Source organism: Leishmania donovani, chromosome 5 (genome assembly GCF_000227135.1).
Source record: "Leishmania donovani BPK282A1 complete genome, chromosome 5".
NCBI classification, from domain to species: domain Eukaryota; phylum Euglenozoa; class Kinetoplastea; order Trypanosomatida; family Trypanosomatidae; genus Leishmania; species Leishmania donovani.
In genome coordinates, this window is record NC_018232.1 from 187,324 (window position 1) to 210,217 (window position 22,894).

Below are 22,894 nucleotides of genomic sequence, written 5' to 3' on the forward strand. Positions count from 1 at the left end.
ACGACGCGCGCGACACGCTGTGGATTCTGGCGATGGTGTACAGCTTCTTGACGGTGTTGTACGCGGTGCTGATCAATGTGCGCCGGCATGCGTCGTGTGCCAGCGTAGAAGGCGCGCGCGGGTCGTCGTTCATGCTGCCGTCCATCACCCCACAGCAGCAAGAGGAGTTTGTGAAGATGACGCCGCAGCAGCAGCAGGCCTTCATCCAGGAATTCCAGCAGCAGGTGGCGACGGTACAGCAGCAGAACCCTTCCGCCGTATTCCCGTCGCAGCAGCCGCCAGGCGTTGGCTGCTGCGGCTCCGACAGGGGCATCGAGTTCTACGAGACGCCCTTCTACGAATTTGTGCGCTTCGCGTGGCTGTTCTCCGGGCTCACGACGTTTGCGTGGACGTGCAACCTCTTTATATCCTTCTGGTCCTTCTCCTACTTCTATATTCGCGAAACCACGGGCCCGCTGAACGCCTTCTGGACCGTCTACACGCGCAAGATGGAGGCCACGCTCATCGTTGTGGCCGTCTTCCTCGCGTGGCCGCTCTGCAACTTTGTGCTGGAGCTGGTCGTTTTGGTCGCCCTGGTGCTCCCGTGGCTCGTCATCCGCTCCACCTGGAAGCGGGGCATCCAGATGTACCGTCCAGCCCTGCCGCCCTCGCAGCTGCCAGCCTACATTCGTGCTGACATGTTCTTCATGGACTTCCAGGATGTCAAGCGGCTTGGGTTCTCGCGATTGGCGTGGATCATCCTGACCGACTCCGAGAAGCCCTTCTTCGAAGGCTGTGAGGACCCCACGGTCGACAAGGATCCCGCCATGACGCAACTGATGCAGCAACGCATGCAGTGGCGGCAGATGATGGCGTCCATGCTGCCTCCGTGGATACAGCAGCAGCAGCAGATGTCTGTGATGAGTCCCGGTGGCGCGGGCGTGATGATGCCAGGGCAGGTGGCAACACAGCAACGGCAGTTTGACTTCAGTGGGGCGGCGACCCCGCCGGCCAACTCGCTGATGCAGTCGCCGGCGCAGTACCCTGTCGAGGATGGCGAGCACAGGTCTCACAAACGACGCCGCCATCACAGCACGCACGATCGCCGGCACGCCGACCCCCTAGGGGCGGCGTCGATGGAGCAGACTTCGGCGGGGCTCGGTGCCGCCGGCAAGGAAAACTCGACCCGCCACCGTCACCGTCGTCACAGCCACCACCGCAGCCACAGCCGCAGCAGAAGCAGAAGCAGGGGTGTCTTCGACGGTGGCGTGTCGCAGCCGCCGGTTTCGGACGCTGCCGTGGAAAACGGTGCCGACCACACCGCCGATGGGGCGTCTCGGCGTCGCCATCGTCGTAGCCACAGCCACAGTCACAGCAGGGCCGCCGCTGGCGACGACCCGAGTGCGTTGGTTGTTGCTGCGCCCCGCAGCACGGGTGACGCGGTGCAGAACGGTGGCGCGGCGGCAGCGGCCGACTTAGACGCCCTCATGCAGCTTTAGCCAAGCTCTGTGATGAGCACGCATGGACGCATGACGAGTAGCGCTGCATTCCTACATGTTGTGTTTGTCTCGGCCCTCGTGTGTGTTGCCGAGCCTGCATGACGCGAAACCCCTCCGCCCCTTCGCTACTTTGGATACCGCCGGCGTGGCTTCCATCGCTCATGCGGATGATCGTAACAACGAAAGAGCGTACGCCTAGAGCACATAAACTATGTGAGCGGGGTGGGTGCGTGCACGCACCGCTAGAGCTCTAGAGGGGGAGAGAAAGGGGGTGTTGGGTCGGGTCAGATTGGAGAGAGGTGCAGAGGAGAGGTGATCGACAAGACGAAAGCGGTTGTGTGTGTGCGCGCGCGCAGCAGCAGCAGCAGCAGAGGCCAACAACGGCGATCAAAAACCATTCTTGGCGTCGCGCACAACCGCACACCCTTCTTCTCTCATGCTCCTTGTGTTCCACAGCCGCCCTCCCCCCGCCCCATCTCTGTCTGTCCGCCTCCCTCCCTTCCGTTGGACGCCCATTCTCTCTCCCAACCCCACGTGGGGTGGTCGTCGTTAACTTTTCAGGCTTTCGTTCCAGTTGATGCCCGCATTTTCCGCCGTGCTTCGAACTGCTGCCGCTGCTCAGTGTACACGGGTTTGTGCGTGCACGGCCTCTGCGTGGGATGGAGGCGAAGGACGAGGGAAAGAGGAGCGTGACAGATTTCCGTCAATAGTGATGTGCATCGCACAGATGCAGCACCTGCTGGAGAGCACACTTTCTCTCACAGAATGCATGCAAAGGGAGTGCATGGGGAGAGGGGGGCGACTGTCTACACGTGCACCCAAGCTCCCCCTGATGCCCCTCCCCTTTCTGATTCTCAGTAGAAATCAGGGCTCGAACCCCCACACGCACACACACACAACGAAATGCGGAGAACTCAACGGATGTCTCTCCTCAGCACCCCATCCTCTACCCTCCTCTTGTGTGTCCGCGTGCTCACGCTTGGCTGCTAAGTCACGCAGCCAATGCAAATACATAAGACGGAAGGACGGGTGCGCGTGTGCGTGTGTGTGTGCGAAGGGGCAGACAACTTGAAGGCGGTGATGATGCGCATGATGCTGTTATAGAGCCGTAATAGATGGGACGTAGACGTACGCAGAGAGAAGCGGGAGCGATCGACAGCCAGAGAGAGACGCGCGTAGGCGGGAAGAGGGCGGGAGGCGGGGCATGAGAGGGGAGCCAACGCCAGCGACTATATCAAAAAGTTTCTTTGCCCTCCCCTCTCTCCCCCATCACACGCACACGCACACGCACACGCACAGGAGCGGTGCCTTCGCGCATACCCTTACTCCACCCTCCGTTCCGCTTCAGCGATGCGCGTGCGATTCGCTTTTTCGCTGTTGTTGTTTTTGTTGTTGTTTTTTCTTCCTCTTATTCGCTCGAAGCTTTTCAATGACGCTAACGATTCCGGCGTTGGTAACCGGCCACCAGCATCCCAGCTACGGCGACGACGTCCAACACCACCACAATGCCCCTCCTCCTCCTCCTCCCTCTCTCCGAAGGTTCGGTACACGATGCGGGCACGCTTGTGGGGGGAGGGAGAGAAGGGGGAGAGAAGGACGGGAGGACGATATTTGTGGCACCAGTGATGTCCGTTGCACGCGTGAGCAACGGTGTGCGGAGGCGCTGAGTGTCACGTACACATCTGTGTCTGCCTTTGAGCGTTTCTTTCTTGACTTTCTGTGTTGTTGGTTGAGAGAAAGAAGAGGGGAGGGTGGATGGGTGTGTGTGGGGGGGGGAGGGGCCACCATTGGCGCGTGTCTTTGGTGGCCCCTCTCTCTGTCTCCTTTGCATCCTCGGCCTCTGTCGATTGTGTGGGGTGGCGTGTGCGTGTGCGGGCACACACACACACTTCCCCCCCCCCTCCGCCCTCACGCTCCGCTTAGGCTCGTGTGTTGTCCGTCGCCATTTTTTTCTTTGTTTCTTCCACGCCCTCGGCCCTTCTTTTCACAAGCGCCCCGCCCCCTCCCTCCGCCCCTCCCTTCTTCCCTCATGACGGCGTTTCTGGGCGGGGGCCGGGGCCGGGGCGGCTTGACGTTCTCTCTTATGCTGATTAGTGAAGCGGGCGCTGCGCCAGCAAGCCAACCGTCCTGCTCACTCGCGCGCGTGTGCGTGTGCGTGTGCATGCGCCAACCGGGACGGGACCTCTCTTCGGCTTTCGTCTCCTCCGAGAAAACGGCACGGGAGGTGCGGGGGAGGGAAGCAGGGCGGAGAGAAGTACCTATGCGTCCTCGTGCGCGTGTGATGCCGCCTTCGTAGCACTCCGCCACCGCCCCTTCCCCTCGCTAGCACTCATCTTCCTCTTCTCTCCCTCTCTCTCTCGGTCAGCAACACGCGCACGCACTCACGCACACGAGCATACACACCTGCGTTGGCGGGCGAGCAGGCTAGCCGCGAAGGCTGGACAGATCGCACACGCCAGCACTCACAAGCATACAAGCACAAGGTGCTGGAGAGAAGCCAGTGGGTAGTTTCAGGCATGCAGCCGCATCCGTCATGGCGTGTCTACGTCGGCGATGACGTCGACGTTGGCGGCACTGGTGGTACTGCTGCCGCTGCTGCGGACCAGACGAACACTCACGCATCGCCCAACATGGAGGAGGATGTGGCGCGCTTGCTCGACTCGGCGTTCGCGCGGCGTGCCCGCTATACCCTACAGACCCTCCCAGCGAGGATTCGCCAGCAGCCATCTGCCGCGCCGTCCCCCGTGCTGCGCTGGCTGCTGCAGCACAGTGTGGACGAAGGGCAGAGAAAGAAGGAGCAGGCAGGAACGGCGCCCGGTGCGACGGACAAACCTAGTGCCACTCCTGCGTCTGCGCTGTCGCCCACCGTTGCTGCAACATCAGGATGCGTTTCGGCAGCAGCAGCAGCGACGTCAGCGCTAGCGCGCCGCGGTGTCGGACCGAAGGACCCGCTGGTTCAGCGCCTCCTGAAGAAGCAGCAGAAGACAGCTTCGTCTGCGTCCGCAGCAACGTCAGCCACGTCCGCCGCGCCAAGCAGTGCCACGAATGCCACCGCCTCAACCGTTATCAGCGGCAGCACAACCGCGCCCATGTCGTGTGCCTCGCACTGGACGCAACGCCCCTTCTCTGCCATGACGTCCACCAGCTGGAAGGTATTCCGGCAGCAGCTGGGCATCACCGTCGAGCTGGTGGCGCCTGCGCAGCCGCCCACAGAGACCAGCGGCGCCAGCGCCGCACAGCCAAGCAGTTTTGTCAAGACGTTGCCGCCAGCCGACACGCTACCGGCGATCCGCTGCTGGGAGGAAGCCCAGCTGCCGCTTTCGCTTGGCCTGTGCGTCACGCACGCGTACGCGCTGCCGACGGCGGTGCAGGCGCAGTGCGTGCCGCTCGCACTTCTCCCGCGGCCCGCGCCTTTGGTCACGGGCACGAACAGTGGCGGTGTGGCTGGTGCGGCTACGGCGACGGTGCTTGGCATGGACATCCTCGCAGTAGCGGAGACCGGTAGCGGCAAGACCGCGGCGTACCTCGTGCCGCTGCTGCACCACGTGCTGTGCCGTGCACCGAAGCTGCTGGGCCACCCCGACCGGATCTCACTGGGGCCGCTGAGCTTGGTGATTGTGCCGACGCGTGAGCTGGCAGAGCAGGTGACGGCGTCCTTTCTGCAGTTGTGCGGCCAGGCGCCGGCTGCCTCCATGTACAACAGCGGCGGGGGCCACATCTCGCAGGACACCATCCGCGCCTGGGAGACGCACGAGTTGGATGTGAGTGGCGCCAGTGGTCACGATCGTGCGTCCTCTGTGGCCGCGGCGGGGGCGGCGCGAAACCATCTCAGCGAGCTGCGCGTGGTCAAGGTGGTTGGTGGCGAGAATCGCGATGCTCAGTACGCCGCCCTGGCACGCGGCGCGCACTGCGTCGTCGGCACGGTGGGCCAGCTGCAAGTACTTCTCGAGGACCGCCTGCTCTCGCTCGGCAACACGCAGTTCGTCGTGATGGACGAGGCAGATCGGATGATCGATGAGCAGCAGGAGGAGCGGCTTACTGCAGTCCTAGAGCGGTGCCCGCAGCCGCGGCAGACAGTCATGTTCACAGCGACGCTGAGCGTGGCCTGCGCGGCAGTGGCGAAGCGCTACCTCGCCAAGGCCGGCTATTACCTGGTGCGCACACCGTACCGGTGCGCCTCGATCCGCCAGTCCTTCGAGCTGGTCGCCGACACCGGCGCCTCAGTCACGGGGACTGCAGAGGACCCCGTCCCCGCCGCGTCTGGCGCTGCCACAGCGACGGCAGAGGGGCGGCAAAAGAAGCCGTCTCGGCAACAAGGACACACCGAGAAGGGCGAGCCGCAACCGCCGCAGCGGCAGCGTCTGCTGCACCCTCTTATACACGCCCAGAAGTTTGTGCGGTTGGTGGCGTGGCTCGTCTACGGCACCGGCCCGATCATCGTCTTCGCCAACGAAAAGTCGACGTGCGACGCGCTGTGGGAGGAGCTGCGTGCCGAGGCGGAGCACCTGGACGCACAGCAGGAATACTACACAATCGAGGACATTGTCGGCCCGCCGCCGGACGGCTTGTCGTTTCGCGAAGACACCGCGGTTGGCCAAGGGGCAACGTCGTCCAGCGTGGCGGCGCGGCGCACGCCGACGTTGGCGAACCTAACCTCCGTTGCCGTGGTGCACTCGGAGCTGTCGCAGACGGAGCGGCGCTCTCTCGTGGCGCAGTTCCAGCGGCGTCAGCGGCACGTTCTCATCACGACAGACCTTCTCGCTCGTGGCCTTGACGTGGCGGGGGTGACGCTTGTGATCAACTACGACGTGCCGTGGGCAGCCTCTGCCTCGCCGAGCGACGCTGTGACGCTCTACATCCACCGCATCGGGCGTACCGGCCGTGCAGGCTCCACCGGCGTCGCCGTCACTTTCGTGACGTTGCCTGCCGCGATGGTACAACGGGCCGAGGAGGTGGCGAGGGAGGAGGCGAGGGACGCTGCGCCGAAGCCGCCTGAAGGCCGCACGAAACCGCCCAGCGCAGCACCCCGCGTGTATGGCGACGAGGATGACGACCTCGCCGCCCTCGGTGAGCTCTTCGACGGCGACACGCGTAATGTCTGTATGGCAGGGGCAGCGGCGCTATCCACCACTGCCGCAGATAATGCCAGCGGCCGTCGTCGCCGCCGCGGTGACGACGACAGCGACGACACAGAAGTGGACAGCAGCAACGACAGCGATGACGACAACGATGATGAGGACACCAAGAAGGAGGGCGCCACCGGAAATACGAGCAACACCGCGAATCACAACGGCAATGGCATGCGGAAGCCGCCGAGGAAGCGCCGCAAGCGCTCGGTCGCCACCTTCGCCAGCGACGTCGCGGTGCTGCGGCCCCTCTGGTCCTTCCTCGTCGAGTGTGCCGAGGGCGAGGGATGCCGCGATGGAGCGGCGGCGCTGCGGCGCGGCACATACGCAAAGATCAGTGTTCCGGCGGCGCTGGGGTGCATCATGGCGCAGCTCTCTGCCACCTCCCAGTACGGCCGCATTACCCTGTGACAAGTGGGTGTGGAGGGCGTGTGCGCACTTGCACACAGCCCCCCCCCCCACCACCCACCCACGCACCTCTCCCTCCCAAACCTTCCTTACACTGTTGAAGGAGTCGTCGCGCCTTGGCCGGAGAAGAGCCGGGGTGCGACAGCGGCGCGGAGGATACGGTTGGTCGGAGCTCTTCTCGTGCGCGCAGCCCCCACTCACAACATCACCTTCGCCTGACAAGAACGGAAGACAGTGTCCGTAACCGAACACAAAGGGGGCACAGCACGCACACGTACACGTACACGCGTGGCGGTGCAAGCGCGTCTTCCTCGCATCCACAACGGGGTGTGTGAGTACGTGTGTGTGTGCGCGCGCGCATCTACGCGGACTCGGTCCATCTGCTCGATTGATCACCACCATCACCTCTTCGATGATGTACTCTCATCCCTTCCTCGGCCTCTCCACCCCCCACCCCGGGAACCGACGCTCGCACGCGCGCACGCACACGAAAGCCGTGCCGCGCATCAAGTAGTCGCTCCCTTCTTCATTTTTTTTTCGTGTTGCTGCTGTCGCTATGGACGGCTGCTGGGCTCCATCAACCTCATTCTGTGCGTCTCCGCCTCTCCCCTCTCCCCCCCCCCCTCCAAAGGACTGACTGATTCTCTGCCCTGCTGCTTCCCTCACGAGCGAGATGCTACTGAAGCACATCGATAACGTGGAAGAGCGCTTCGACCAGGCGCTGCAGCGCGTGCGCGACGGGGTGCGCCGCCGCGACGCCGCCCTCAACGACATCCGCCAGTCCATCCACGCCGAGAGCGAGCTTCACACGTCTCTGCGTGAGATCAGCAACGTGCAGTACAGGCTCATGCCGCAGTACGTGCACCGCAGCGCAGCACTGGCGCGCACCGTCGCGGCGAACGCGTCGCTGGCAGAACGCAGCTCGAAGCGGGTGCGACGGCTTGACGCGCTGCTACAGCGCGTGCAGCAGACGTGTGCCATCGTGGACGCCATGAAGGCAATGGAGAACGACGCGGCCCAGGTGTCGTCTGTCCTGGACTCTGGAGACATTGACAAGATACTTCAGCTCCTGCACTCGTACGAGGCGGCACAGCGTGTGCTGACCTCAGCCTCTCCAGCCACTGTCGTTGCTGTGGAGGCGAAGGCATCAGAGACGGGCACTGGCGGAGGCGCGTCCTTGTCAGCGCCGTCATCAGCGGCGGTCGAAGTGTCGAACGCGGCACCCGTCAGCGACGTCATGCGCCACGCTCGAGCGACCGTGCAGGCGCGCCTGCTCAGGATGATTGAGGACGCCGTGCAGGTGAACGACAAGCTGGCGATCATGAAGGGGACGAAGCTGCTAGCGGAGCTGGGCGAGGGCGCAGTGGCGTCGCGGCTGTACAGCGACTGGATCGCTGATCACACGATTGCCGCGCTGGCAAAGCTGATCGATGGCGAAATGAGAAAGATGGAGGACTCAGCGACGGTGGCCATGACGCACCTCGCACTCGTCTCGCAGTGCCTCGACAACGTCGCCGCCGCGTTCGAGAGCGACGAGGAGTTCACGTATGAAGCCTTCGGCGCGCAGGGGCCGCTGGTGCTGCTGGCGAAGCTGCACAGCCGCGCCACTGCCCGATGTGTGCCGGTGCTGAGCGACTTTATCGAGCGCCGCAAGGACGTGCTGGCTCAGCTGGAGAAGCACGCGTTGGCCGGCGACGGTGTCAGTAGTGTCTCTCGCGTGTCGACAACGTCCATGAACGCCGCTGCTGGTGCCAACGTCAACGCAGTGGTAGCCAGTGCCCGCCGCGCGGACCAGATTCTAGAGGAGATCAGCCACATGGTGTCGTGCGGACATATCTACCTCACCTTCGTGGAGCGCAAGCAGACGGAGTACGAGAAGCGGATGAAGGCGTCAGGTGCGGCGGCGGCAGCGGAGAGCGGCAGGGAGGAGTCAACCTCGATGGCAGCCGCGGGCGAGGTCGTCGTGGGCAGCACCGCCGACAACCTCTGGCGCACCAGTGACAACGCCCTCCTCAACTCCATGCAGGACATCCTAGCCGTCTACGTGCCGCTGCAGACGGCGTACTTCACGATCGCCTACGACCAAGCGGTCGACCTGCAGCTGCGTGCGATCCGTGACGCCGCCAAGGAGGCGGCAGCCGCGGCAGCGCGTGCCGGCGGTGGTGGTGCTTCGCGTACTGCGGCAGGAACTCGGCACGGCAACGCGCCAGCTGCACTCGTTTCTGCGCCATCGGCGGCGAGCTTCATGTCGGGTCTGCAGAGTCTGTACATGGTTGCCGCCAGCAGCGCTGACGAGCTCATCGCCTCTGTCGGCGTCGGCGGAGGATCCGCTAGCGCTGCGGGCGGTGGCGCCTCTGCGGCGGCTTCGGAGGAGCTCGCGTCGTTCTGGTACTTCACCCACAACGGCCAAGTCACTCTGCCCGACGACGTCTTCTTCGTGCTTCGCATGGCCATCCACCGCGCCATGAACACCAAGTCGGCGCAGATCTGCTCCGCTGCGGTCATATCCGCCATGGACGTGGTGCAGTTGCGGCTCCTGCCAGAGATCGAGTCGCACACGGTGATCGCGGGCACAAGTAGCCACGCCGGGGCCGGCGGCGCGGCGTCTAATTCGTCTGCTGCCGGGGGCCGGCGCCGTGCCGGCGCAGCACCGCACGGCGGCTTCCTGACACCTGACGAGCTACACTGGACCGGCGCGGCGCAGCGGACTGCGACGTACCTGCAGCGCATGGCTGACGAACTGCAGCAGCTGGGTGAGGCGACCTTCTCCGCGACGCCGCACGATGTGACGCGCTTCCGCGAACTTGCTGGCAACATGCGCACGCTGGGAAGGACTCTGCAGGAAAAGCTGATCCCTGCCTGGCTCGATGCCTTCGCAGACGTGTGCTGCGACAGCGTTCTGCCGCCGCACATGGAGCGCTTCGCCGCCGTTTCTTATGACATGAAGGAGGAGGTGTACTACCACTACGAGCTCAACGACGTGTGGGTGCAGGCGTGCTTGGTAGACCTCGGCGCCGGGCTTCAGTACCTCCATCAGCACCTGGCAGATGCGAAGCTGTTCGATGCGCTACTCACGGCGATGGCGCGGCGGGTGGCGAAGGGGACAAGCAGCGTGCTGCTCCGTAAGCGCGTCAGCCTCTTCGGCGCGCTTCAGGTAGACAAGGACGTGCGTGCGCTGCGGAGCTTCTTTGTGGAGCGGGCGCAGAACGATCTCACCCCAATCCGCGACGCGTTTACAGTTCTCAGCTTGATGGCGACGCTGCTGCTCTCCGACAAGCCGACAGACGCACTGGAGGAGGCGGCGAACACGGCACTGACGGCGGACGAGAAGAAGAAGGTGCTGCTGACGCGCGTTGAGTTCCGCAAGGAGGCGGTGATGGCGCTGCCGTTGTGACGTCTTGGTGAACGTGCCTGCGTGTCCGGGCTTATGTTCATCTGTGTCGCTTCTTTGCGTTGTGTGCACGCATGCGTGCTCTGACTCTTTCACTGCGTCTGCGTCTGCGTCTGTGGTCGATGCGAGTTGCTGTTATGCGGTACTGATGCACGCGTGTGCGCCTTTATGCGGGCTTGAGCTCATCGAGATGACGATGCGCGATGAGCAAAACACGGAGTAATGGGAAGAAGAGGAGGAGGATTAGTGCTCTCGAGAATGGATGCGATTGTGCTGATGCCCGCGCGTGTCCGTCTTTCGATGTCGCCTCCTGCTCAGCCCACCACCACCACCACCCCAACCTGTCACAGCACAGCACAGCACACTACCACCTCCTAGCCCTCCTCCCCCATCTCTTCTCTCTCCTCTCTCTCCGTGACTTCACCGCCTTACTTGTCCCTTCTCTGTGCCTCCGTTGTTGGTGTACATGCGTCGCGTGCGGGGAGCGTCGCTGTCGTCCTCGTTGTCATCTCGGCAGTGTTCCCTCGTTGCGTGGCTGTTCTATACCTACACCGATCCACACACACACACACACATATATACGTATATATATATACGCACGTACATACAACGTGTTGTGCGTCTTCTCGCTTACTCGCCCTGCCCTCTTGCCTTGTCTCCTCTCCGTGCTGCCTGCGTGCGCACATCCGCCAGTCCTGTCGCACATCCTTGAGAGCTGCTGGAGCGGGGTGAGCAGCGCCTGGGGCAGCACAAAGACGGCTCATGGATCGATCAACTCCGCCATTCATGCCACTGTGCCAGTCGCGGAAGCAGAGTGGTGCCTCGGCAACACCGGTGCTCACCCCCAACGCTGACGACAGAGACGACTTCGCCGATGTCGACGACAACAACAGCGGCGTCGGCTTTGATAGCACCACGGTGTTGCTCTGCGGCAGCGCACATCAACCTGCCAACAAGCCGGCTGACGGGCCCAGCGGCGGCAGCAGCACCAGCGGCGGTAACACAGGTGCTTCTCCGTACACGATGTTCGAACCAGCTTACGCGCAGCAACAGCAAGGCGTGCTGGGGTCAGTGCTTCCGGATGAGAAAGCCGTCGCTGCAGCGGGCTGGTGCGGCGGCTCCGTGTTCCCGGCTCCGGACGCCTCTTACTCGCAGCCCTTGCCGCGCCTACTGCCGCCCCCCTACGTCAACACCGCGTCAGCGCGGCCGCCTTTCACAGCTGGCAGTTTAGGCATTCTCGGTTCAGGCACCACCGTCGAGGGAGTGTCTGCACCACCATCGGCCTCTGCGTACTCGCCGTCGACCACAGCGGCAGAGTCCGCCACTGGAGCGCCGGTCAACGTGGCAGCCTCAACAGACGTGCTGGAGGTGCCACTGCACGCACCGCGGCTGCGCGTCCCCACCAACCTTCCGCTGGAGCAGACGACATTGCTCGACCTCCTCGCCACCGCCGTCGTGCAAGGCGGGCCAACGACGGAGGAGGAGATTGTGAAGCGCGAGATGGGGCGCGGCAACCCGGCCTTCGCGTTCCTGGGCGAGAAGTTCAACCATCCATGTATGCTGTACTACCGCTGGCGACTGTACTCCCTGCTGCAGGGCGACACGCTCGTCTCGTGGCGCACGCAGCCCTTCCAGATCGAGGAGGCGCGGCGCGCCTACGTGTGGGTGCCGCCGCCACCGCTCAAGGTCGGCCCGGAGTGCCTCGTCGGGCTGCACCAGCCAGAGCTGCTGGATCCGGCCTTCGCAACGGGCAGCGGTGGCGACGCGGCAGCGACAGTGGGCGGTGCCGAAGAGGAAGACGGCGCGGACGTGATTGTGCGCACGGCGCGTCCCCGCCGCCGCCGCCATCACCGCGGCCGAAGCGCCGAAGACGGGACGAACTATAAAAGGAGCCGCCATGAGGCGGGCGACGACACGGACCATGCAAACCGCAGCCGCGGTCGCAGCGGTAGCAGCAGCAGCAGCAGCAGCAGCGGAAGCAGCAGCAGCAGCAGCAGCAGCAGTGAATCGGAAGGCGAGCAAGATGAGCGGAAGGGCGGTAGAGGTGCCACTTTGGCCGGGCGCGGTGATGGCGACGAGGAGACGACGAAAGCCAAGAGTCAACCCCTCGGGCAATCTCCCGCCGGCACAAGCGCAGAGGCCCCGTCCTCTGAAGCAGCAGCGGACGCTGCCCACGTTCGGCTGCCACCGCCGTCTGCGCAGTGGATCTCGCGCCAGTGCACGGCGCACCGGCACGTTTTCGCGATCCTGCAGCCGCATCTGCTGGAGAAGTGGACGGCGCTGCTGAACCCCTACGCGATGGCAGACCCTGCCACCACGGGCGATGGCGGCATCGCGGCTCTCTGCGAGCGATGGTTGCGACGAGACGAGATTGCATCTCGCATGGCGTTCGCCATTCGACACGCTGACGCGATGCATCACCTGCTCAGCGTCCTGCTGGATGCGGTTGTGAAGGTGGCATATGTGGCGACGGCGCGATCGCGTCAGCAGCCAACCGCTTCCGTCGATCCCATCGACAGCAACGTCTACTGCGTGGAGGCGCTGTGGTACCTCTTCGTGCTTCACGACATCGTGATGAACGCGTCCAACACACCGGAGCCGTCCGCGACGTCGGCGACGAGCGTGAACAAGAACGTCTCGAACCGGCAGCAGCCGCAGCAGGTGCTCTCCACCGCTGCGGGAATGAGCGGCGCGACTTTGGCTGGTCGAATCGGCTTGGATGAGGAACTCTTTGCCTCCGAGGGAAGTCCGGAAGCACTGGAAGCTCTCTACGAGGTCTTCCGTCGCCAGCACCTGGCTATCCGTGCAGGCGCATCAACGCCACCGTCGCCCGCGGCTGCAGCAGGAACATCATCAGCGACAGCGACTGCAGTGTCGCCATCGTCGGCGCTAGGGTCGACTCCGCGTCCTCGGCGCCGTCAGCGCCACCCGCAGCGGCGCTCGCCTTACGAGCGGTGCGGCGATGCGCTGGAAATGATACTTCCGACGCTGATGGAGGCGTGCACGGCGATCGCTCTGGCGGTGTCCATGGACAAGGAACGGCAGCGGTCGCAGGCGGCCGAGACAGCGCCAACTGCAGCGGCTCGAGTCCGCCACTTCAAAGTTCTGCCCCCACAGCAGCAGCAGCAGTCGAAGGCGAAAGGAAAGTCGAAGGCCTCGGAGCACGAGTCGGCGATGACGTCCTCGTCCACGACGCTGCCCGTCGGCGGAGGCCCTGCTCTGTCGTTAAGGCTCGACGCAGGATGTGACGCGGCCTCCGTGGCGAAGACGCCGTCGTCCACGCTGCCTCTCTCCTCCCCATCCGCGGAGGGAAGCGGCTGCACATCTGCTGGTGGCGGCGCGGACACGGCCGCGCCATCGACGTCATCGGCCCCGGCGGTGATGCTGCTTCACTGGCTCAAGGGGTTCCTCCTCGTTTGGATGAACGCGGAGCAGCCGCTGCAGCTGCCACCATCACCATCGCCGTCAGCGGGAGCAGGAATGGCAGCCGGAGCCGTCCTACCTCCCGGCACGGTGTGGCCAGACTGTCAGGCCGACGCGGCGGACATGCCGGACGTGAGTCTCACGTACCATGTGGATCCACAGAACGCGTCGCTGCTCGGGCTCGACGCGGCATCGCAGCAGCAACGTAACGTCTATCATCAACCGCCGCTGCTGAGCGCGCGTGCGTGCGCGATCTTGAAGGATCGCTATAGCTTCTTGTTTTGAGTTTTCTTTTTCGGAGTAAGGCAACGAAGGGGGGGGGGCGTTGGCCAGCAGCACAGAGAGGCGGTGACATCGTGACCGCGTCGCGTTGACGGAATGAATTTGATTGGCGTAGCTGAGCAACGCGTGTGCTGCCGTGCGTCTCAGTCAAGATGGGGGTGGGAGGGAGGGGCGTTGGGCGTTGGGCGTTGGACGAGATGAGACGCACACGTCGCTGTATCTCGTTCTCGGCCACCCACCGACCTACCCACCCCCGCCTCTGGTGCTGCTGTTGCTGCGCTGTAATGGTTAACTTGTATGTGTGCGCATGCCTTGTTGGTGTGAGCATATGGTCGTGGACGCAGCTGGGCGGAGACGGTCCTCTCCATCGTCGCGTTGCGACGGTGGCACGCCACCCCTGCACGGAAACCGTAGCACGAACACAACGAAGCAAGAAGATGTGCAGGCCGCGACGGAACGTCTCTGAGTGTCTTGTTTGTGCGGCGAAGATGCATGCATGCCCGCTACCCCTCCGCCCTCGCTCTCCTCCGCCTCTTTTCTCTATGTCTTGCTCGGAGCGTCGTTCGCGTTGTGGCGCGTGCGGGCCACCGCGGGGTTTCGTGCTTGGCTGCGGTGTGCTCGCCTCTTCTGCGGCCCCGATCACGAGAGAAGCGGCGGACGGCACGCGCCTCAAGAGCTCAGCGCATCCTCGGATGCGCGCCCACGCGCGCGTACAGGCGTAGCCACAGCACACAGCACTGTCTGTCGTTACGTCACCCGCGCCCTTCATTGTCAACTTCGTCGACCTTGAGGAAGAAGCGACCACCAGCTAGCGACAAGAGCAGCGAGCTGCACACTGTGCACAGAGTCAGCAGCGGCAGCGGCGGCACCGTGTCGGGTGCGATCGGCGTCACCGCCGCTGGCGCGCCTGCGTTAGGCGGTGCCACAGCTGGCATACGCGGCACCGGCCGCTGCTCCCGCGCCGGTGAATCGGTTTTGCGTGCCGCGCTGGCGCCTCTCCCGGGCACAATGTCCGGCACGTCGTCGCGAGATGTCTCCACGGAGTCGGTATCGAGGACGGCATCCTCGTGCTCGGCAGTGAAGGCAGGCGGAGCGCCCGCGCCGGCCTCGACGTCCGTAGTGATACCCGCACCGGTGGTGAAGCAGAATATCGAGGAGGTCCTGCGTCACGGCAGTCCTAGTACGCGCGGTCTGCACAGCATCAGCCCCCTGGCTCCCGATGCGGTCCGAACGCCTCCCGCGGATTCGCGGGGACCGCCGCGGTACCTTCGCGCTCGAGGGATCACCCCATCTCCCGCAGCATCCGCGGCGAGAGGTAGGCGCGAGGCGCGAGAACCGCCGCAGCCGAAGCAGGACAGTCGGCGTCGGCGCCCCTTCTCGCGCGGGCGTGGCGATCGGCATCGCAGCAGCAGCAGCAGCAGTCACCGTCATCAAGGCGAGGGGAAGCAAGGCAAGGCGCAAGCTACCTCGCCACCACAGCCGCAGCCTCCCGACGCCGCCAGCAGTGACTCTCAAGCCCCGACGAGGCGCGAGATGACAGTACCGCCGCAGCTCGCCGCGCCCTCGCAGCAGTCGGACTTGCCGCTGCCCCTGCCAAAGCAGCGGCAACTCTCTCCTAGCGACAACCAGTGCGGCAATCAGGCCCAGCAGGAGGTGCAGCGGCGAGACCGCCTTTCGCAGCCAGATGACTCAGACGGCGCGGTCGCAGACACGCAGGAGCAGGAGCAGGAGCGTTCGGCTCGAACGCCGCCGCCGCGGTCGAGAAGCCCTGCTAGTGCCCACGCCTCCTCCCTGCGCGTGTGCAATGGCACTAAGGAAGCGGTGGCAGGGGCTCCGTCCCGCAGAGGTCATGTGGAAGACATGGTGCTCACCGTGCCGCGGCTGTCGCCTGCTCAAGCCTCCCCCCTCGCACCTTCGACGCAACCGCAGCGCGCTCGGAGGACTGGCGAGGACTTCCGCCATGGTAGTCCCGTTCAGCCCGCAGCCTGGCAGCAGCACCTCTTGAAGCGTCCACTTCAGGTTGGCATCCCCGGTCGCGTTGGCGTTCCTGGCAAGGGTTCCGCGGCAGCGGAGGTGACGCCGTCAGCCGCACGGCGTGGCGCAGCCCTTTCCACCCCCCCACAGCTCGTTAGCACCTCACCCATCGCGCGCTCCTACGTGGTGCAGTCCTTCTCGAGCTATCTACCGGGTGAGTCTACGGTGCTGCTCGGGGCTCACCATCGCGGAGGTCCGAGCCCGTCGTCCGCACCGCCGCCGCCGTCTCAGGCGGTCGGCCCCAGCGCTGGCGTTGCCGCTACCACTTCAATGCCGGCCGTCGTAATCGAGGTGGCGGTCGTGGCCACCGCCGCGCCATCGCTGCCTGAGCCGGAGGTGCTGCAGCTCTACGAAGATATGCTTCGCCATCGGCATGCCGGCAACTGTAAAGGCTGGAGCGGAGGTGTGTCTCGTCACGACGGCCGCGATGCGCAGCAACGGTACACCCACGATGACCTCGCGGCCGCGTTTGATCTCATTGTGCACATTCAACTTGCTACTGTCGCCGCCGTCACGGTCAGTGACATCAAGGACGAGGTGGCGCTGCGCACTGGCTTGCCAGCCGCGCAGCAGTGTCTTGTATACGACGCCGTGTTGCTGCAGGACTGTCTACCCGTCTGCCTGCTTCCGTCGGTCGCTGACGACGACGGCGTTGGTGATGGACAAGATGCCGCCATGGGACGAAGTGCAGGCCACGACTGCTGGAGACTCGTGTGCGTGCCGCTGTCGAGCGACTCATCGGCAGCGGCGATGGCGCGGCAGACTCGTCGGATCGAGTCTCCGCCGCGAGCGGCGGCGTCGCCAGCAGCAGCAGCCGATGCCATGCCCTATGACGACGGCGGAGACAAGGCTGCAGCAACACTTCAGTCCCTGCTGTCGATTTCTCCTGTACGACCGAGGACGCGAACCTCTCGCGCAGCAGAGGCGGCCGCGACGTCGCCCTCGCGGCGGCCTGGCGCTGTCCCTTTCACCCTCTCCAACGGCACGACAGTCGCTGCGTCAGCAACTATCCTCGCGAACACAGCCACAGCCACCGCCTCAGCTCCAACTGCAGCAAGGGCGGGCAATACGGAGCAAGTGGTCTCCGAGCACATCAACCGTCTGCGACGTCTGTACCTTAGCAACGCGGAGATGAGTGATCAGTCCGGTAGGGGAGGCTGGGGTTTCGCCGTGGCTGCTGTGGAGAGGGCACCAGAGCACGCGGATCCGTCCACCGCAGCGATGACCGGGGCGCGCCAACCGGCGCGGCAGCAGCGAGACCTCTTGCTGTCGCCGCTGAGGGCGGCGCCCGCTGTTGGTGCCGAACACTATCGAACCCGCTTCGGTCTGTCCTCTTCCGCGGCGCCGATCCCGTCTGCCTGCACGCTGCCGTCTCCATGTCGCGCGGAACTGAGCGACGCGTTGATTGCTGCTCTTCCGCCTCCGCCATTGCGCCGTCCGGTCACTCTGCCGTACGAGTCCATCACGACGCTCTCCTGGAAGTCCTCTGTGCCTCAGACACAGCCCATGCAGCCGGTGCAGATCACCGCCAGCAGCAGCGTCGGTGCGGATGCCAGCGGTGGCAATGGTGGGGGTGGCGTCGATGCAAGTTGGATGAGCTCGCTCAGCGCATCCTTCTCCTCCGCTGCCGCAGCGGCGGTGATGATGTGAGCCGCGCCGAGCGAAAAGCGTACAGGCGCTCAAGCCGTTGATGCGTCGAGGAAAGAGGAAAAGGTGGGAAGGAGGCCTGCACATCGCTGTGGCGCTCGCATCACCTTCCCGTCTCTGTCTGCTTGCCTCTCTCCCCGATGACTTGGAGCTTAGACCACTCACTAGAATACGCACGCACGCACAGAGGCCCATGTGACGTCCTGAACTCTGTTGTAGGCGTGCATGGGTGTGTATACCATTCTCTCTCTCCGTGTGTGAGCACCTTAGACATCGATGACATCGACACATAGACACGGGCGGAGGGGGGCGTGTGTGCAGGCGTGTGTGTGTGTGTGTGTGGTGCCTCGCGCGCAGACAGGGCGCTGAACTCTTCGGTTTCCTGCTTCTCCCCAACCACCACCACGCACACACACACACCTCCTCCTCCTCCCGCTGACGCGCGGGCGCAACCTCCACCATCCCTGCTGAACGCACGCGCCGGTTATTTTTTGGGGGGTGCGCGGCTGCATCGTGCGCACACAATCCATGACAGCGGCGCGTGTGCGCTCTCGCTTCCTCGAACACGCCCTCCCTTCCCTTCCCCTCCCTCCTCCTTTCCTGGTCCACACGCGCGCACAGTTGACGCGGAAACAGATCCGAGAAGAACGGCAGAATCGAGGCGAGCGAACCACCACGAGCATCACACTACGGGGTGCACCTCCGTGGGAGAGTGCGCAGGGGAGAGTACTGCGCGGATTGGTCCTGTGCGGCTGTCTAGATGCGAGACAGCGAGAGGGGCGGCAGTGCAGGGGGCCGCGCTGCCGTAGGCTCAATAACGTTCATGTGTGCGCTCGTAAACGCAGAGCGCACATCCTTTCCTAGACGCGCGTGAGTGTGCCGCAACATTCGTACAAGGAGAAGGGGGTTGGAATAGATGCCCAAAGTCCGCGGAGAGGAGGGCATCGGGGTGTACCTCCGCATCCGACCGCCGCCGACATCGCAGCAGAGTCGCCTGCTCGCCACCGGCGGCGGCGGCACCGCGGCAGCCTCCAGCCCATTCGAGGCAGCGCGAGGGACCGGCCAGCCGCCGGCTACCTTTCAGTACGAAGTGGAAGAGGACTTTCAAAGGTCGATCTTGCACCTGCACACCGCGCAGCGACTCGTGCAGGATGCGCAGCGGGGGACGACAGGTCCGTCGCCGTTGCCGCCGTCCTCAGTCCCAGCGAACAGCCCACGCGGTGGTGGCGGCAGCACCACCCATGCCGCTGGTATCGACGACGTCGTGAACAACACCGTCGTTGACTTTCAGTACCGCTTCGACCGCGTTTTCAAGCCGAGCGCAACGCAAGAAGACGTCTTCGCCACCGTCGCGAAGGGCTGCGTTGAGTCGGTGCTGGATGGCATGAACAGCACCGTCTTTGCCTACGGCCAGACGGGCAGCGGCAAGACGTACAGCATCACGGGCGGGACAGAGAGCTACCAAGATCGAGGTCTCATCCCACGCGCGATGGCCATGATCTACGAGGAAGTGGCACGGCGACGCGAGGGCGGAGGTCGACACCTGCGCCGCAGCAGCAGCGCCGAGGCCGCAGGTGATGACGGCCACCACGCCAGCGATGACGATGCTAGTGGCGGCGGTGCCACGACGTACACCATCACCATGTCCTACCTTCAGATCTACAACGACAAGGGGCAAGACCTGCTCAACCACGGGCGCGACGCGCGCACGCTGGAGGAGCTGCCGGCCGTCACGATACACGAGATGGAGGACGACATTATGCTCAAGGGGCTCGAGCAGCACAGCGCACCAACGCTGGCAGACGCCCTGAACCTTCTGTTCCTCGGCGACACGAACCGCCTGTACTGCGAGACGCCCATGAACAAGACGTCGTCACGCTCGCACTGCATCTTTACCATCTATCTGGAGGCCCGCTCCGCTTCTTCTTCCGTCGTGCGTCGCTCCAAGCTGAACCTCGTCGATCTCGCCGGAAGCGAGCGCGTGAGCAAGACCGGCGTCTCGGGCACGATCTTGACGGAGGCGAAGCACATCAACCTCTCTCTCCACTTCCTCGAGCAAGTCATCGTCGCGCTCAGCGAGAAGGCGAAGGGGGTACGCGATCACGTGCCGTATCGCAACTCGTTTCTCACGATGGTGCTGCGCGACAGCCTCGGTCGCAACTGCAAGACAGTCATGCTCGCCACGGCGCACGTCGTTGCCTCGCAGGTGGCGGAGACGATGAGCACATGCCAGTTTGCGCAGCGCGTCGCATTGATCCAGCAGGCACCGCAGGTGAACGTGGAGACGGACCCGGTGCTGCTCGTGCGCAGGCTGCGCGCGGAGGTGGCACAGCTCAAGGACGAAGTCGCCTACCTCCGCGCGAACGGCGGCGGCAGTGGTGCGGCGTCACTGGCGGCCGACCGCACGCTGACGGCGGATGAAAAGAACGTATGCCGCGGCATGGTCGATGCGTACATCCAGAAGGCTGCTGTGGATGGCGATTGGAGCTCCCGCCTCACCGGCCTTAACGGGGACATGGCTCGTATATACTGCTGCTATGAGATTCTACGCGAGCGTCTCGTGCGCGGCGGCGGTGGCGTGCCCCACGATACGCAGCAACAGCGACAGCAGAAGCAGCGGCTGGAAGACAGCGAAGCGCAGGTGACGGCACTGCGGCACACTCTGCAGCTCAAGGAAAACGAGCTGCAGATGTTATTGACGGTGCTCAAGAAGGCGGGGCACGCTGACGCGACGAGCAGCGTTGGCGGGGCGGGCGGCGGCGCAAGCCTCTGTGCCGCCGGTATGCGGTACAACGCCGTTGCGCAGACACCTCACAGCGACGGAGGCGCCATCAGCGGCAGCGGAGAGGCGAAAGGCGTGGCGGGTGTGCCCTTTATTTTCACGATATCGCGAAGCAGCTCCGGAAGTCGGAGTGCGAACGTCGGTGACGTGCAGAACGACGAGCAGCAGCAGGCCGAGCTCTCGCTGAGGCGGAACATCTACCGTGACGCTCAGCAACTAGTTGCTCAGTTGCGCCGGTCAGCTGGCGCAGCTCTCACGCAAGCCACGGCAGCTGCAGCGCCACCGCACGCGGAGAGTACAGTCGAGGCGGCGCTGGCCCGTGTCACCACCCTTGCACAGCAAGGTCAGTTCACTGAGGCCGAGGTTGCAGTCGCCACGGAGTTCCTCGAGAGCAAGCGTGAGTACCAGCAGCACGTCGCGAACTTGCACGAGCGCGGCGAAGGGGACAAGAACAACGGGGGCGGCAGCGGCAGCGGCAGTGGTGCTGGTGGTGGTGACGCCCGCACTGCGGTGGACGTGCTGATGGACGAGCAGTTTCTGCAGAACCGCGCGCAGGCGCTGGAGGCGTTCAAGGCCTCCTACGAGGCGCAGCACAAGGTGGAGGAGATAAAGCAGCTGCTCCGGCCCACGTACGCAGCGTGCAAGGCCACGGCGCAGCAGCTCAACGCCTGCGTAGACGCCATTAAACAGCTGAAAACCAAGATCCAGCGCCGGCGAGCCGAGCGGGCGGCGGACGGCAGCGATGTCGTAGACGCCGAGGAAGCCGCGTGGCTGGCGGAGCTGAGCTCTATGAAAGAGCGCTACAACGTTCACGCGGCGCAGCTGCGGCACGACAAGGAGGAAATCGACGGCATGCATGCCTATCTCAAGCGCGCACAGGAGCAGCTGGTGCGCGACTTTGAGCGCTGGTTCAGCGCGCGGCAGCAGCAGGTGCAGCTGGCTGTGCAGCAGCAAGAGCTGCACGCGCAGCGCCGGCACGAGGAAGAGAAACGAGCGGAGCTGACAGATGGCTTGCGAGCGGCCCTCGGGGTATCGCCAACCAACGTTCCGTTGTCCGAGAAGCCAGGCCCGACCATGTGCGTCACGCCGCCACCGTCGCCGCGTGGCGACACGGGTTACACTGCGAGCTCAATCACGAGTAGCCAGTGCGGCAGCAGCCTGCCCTTCTCGCCACTATTCTCGGCCGCTCAGCGACAACGCCCCTACGCGCACTCGGCCTCCGACTCCATGATCGCAGCGCCGTGCCTGCCCAACACGAGCGGCAGTGGCGGGTTGTCAGCAGTGCTGTTGCCATCCACCACGCAGGCGCCTGTGCGCGGTGAGCACCACTCCTCGTCGGTGCCGACACTCTCTCTGACTACACCGTCCGCGCGGCTGGCGATGACGGTGAAAGATGGACAGCTGCACTCTGCGGACGTGGCCTTGGCACGCCTATCGTTGTCGCCTACGGTGCAGCGAGACGGCTCCAGCACATCGCCACCGGCTACCTCGCCAGGGCTCACGGGGCCAGCGCAGAACGGCTGGACAACAGCGAAGGCGAGCACCACGTTGATGATGGGTGGCGGTACGGAAACCACACCGAGCCCGACGCGGCCGTTCCATCTCCTCCCTCTTGGCGACACCACCACCACCAACACGACCGCCAACGGCACGGCCTCGTCTGTCGCCCCCGCCGGCAGCGCCGCCTCTGCCAACAAGAAGCCGAGCAACCCGTACTTCCCGCTGTTCCCGTCCACCGGGAACGCCGCGGCGGATGCACAGCTGGCGGAGCTCTACAAGGCGAGAGAGGCCATGCGCAAGCAGTTCCAGTGAAGCGCGGGAGACACACTGGAATGGGGAGGAGGGCGAGCGGCACCTGCGCCAGCGTCAGTGCTTCCCTTCCTGGCTCCCCCCTCTTACCTCCACCACCACCATCAACCACCCATAGCAATCCTCGTTGCTCCCTCCCAATGCGGACGCGCGTGTGCGGCATTAGACCGGTGGGCATGTATGCATGCACGTGTATCTGCCCCGCCGCACTGACGCGGCTCTATTTCTTCCCCCGTTGCTGTCGGTGTGGCACTCGTGTCCATCCTATTCATTGTTCCTGTCGTGCATCGGCGCTCACCTTCGCACTCTGCACTTTCGTCAACGCACCAGCACTTCGCTTACGGTCGGAAGCATGAGAAGCACGCGGCCCCGCAAGGCAGTGAGAGAGCGAGCGTTCCCTTGGTCAGTCAGGTGAGTAGGCCGTGCCCCGGCTGATCCTCATTCGGGCATGCCAGGGGGAGGGGGAGGAGAGGCGCTCACGGCGTCTGGTGGTGCTGCTGTTCTCGGAGCAGCT

The 22,894-nt window shown here is 64.4% G+C and overlaps 6 protein-coding genes across 6 annotated transcripts in view; all 6 read left to right on the forward strand.

Annotated features, from left to right (window-relative positions):
- Positions 1-1,478, forward strand: part of LDBPK_050580 (hypothetical protein, conserved) — a gene marked incomplete at both ends in the record, with an annotated part of 2,340 nt that extends 862 nt beyond the window's left edge. The window contains one exon of the mRNA XM_003858197.1: positions 1-1,478. This exon is cut by the window's left edge and continues 862 nt beyond it. Coding sequence (XP_003858245.1) covers positions 1-1,478 — 1,478 coding nt within the window.
- Positions 1,479-3,994: 2,516 nt separating this feature from the next.
- LDBPK_050590 (ATP-dependent RNA helicase, putative) lies at positions 3,995-7,015 on the forward strand (the record flags this gene model as incomplete). The annotated part of the gene is made up of 1 exon (XM_003858198.1): positions 3,995-7,015. The coding sequence occupies one exon, from the start codon at positions 3,995-3,997 to the stop codon at positions 7,013-7,015; it is 3,021 nt and encodes a 1,006-aa protein (XP_003858246.1).
- A 670-nt stretch (positions 7,016-7,685) lies between these two features.
- On the forward strand, positions 7,686-10,406 carry LDBPK_050600 (hypothetical protein, conserved; the record flags this gene model as incomplete). The annotated part of the gene is made up of 1 exon (XM_003858199.1): positions 7,686-10,406. One exon carries the CDS (start codon positions 7,686-7,688, stop codon positions 10,404-10,406), a length of 2,721 nt encoding a protein of 906 aa, XP_003858247.1.
- Positions 10,407-11,165: 759 nt separating this feature from the next.
- On the forward strand, positions 11,166-14,111 carry LDBPK_050610 (hypothetical protein, conserved; the record flags this gene model as incomplete). Its single annotated transcript, XM_003858200.1, has 1 exon — positions 11,166-14,111. One exon carries the CDS (start codon positions 11,166-11,168, stop codon positions 14,109-14,111), a length of 2,946 nt encoding a protein of 981 aa, XP_003858248.1.
- A 2,388-nt stretch (positions 14,112-16,499) lies between these two features.
- On the forward strand, positions 16,500-17,792 carry LDBPK_050620 (hypothetical protein, conserved; the record flags this gene model as incomplete). The annotated part of the gene is made up of 1 exon (XM_003858201.1): positions 16,500-17,792. One exon carries the CDS (start codon positions 16,500-16,502, stop codon positions 17,790-17,792), a length of 1,293 nt encoding a protein of 430 aa, XP_003858249.1.
- Positions 17,793-19,173: 1,381 nt separating this feature from the next.
- On the forward strand, positions 19,174-22,383 carry LDBPK_050630 (kinesin, putative; the record flags this gene model as incomplete). Its single annotated transcript, XM_003858202.1, has 1 exon — positions 19,174-22,383. One exon carries the CDS (start codon positions 19,174-19,176, stop codon positions 22,381-22,383), a length of 3,210 nt encoding a protein of 1,069 aa, XP_003858250.1.
- Between the last annotated feature and the right edge of the window lie 511 nt (positions 22,384-22,894).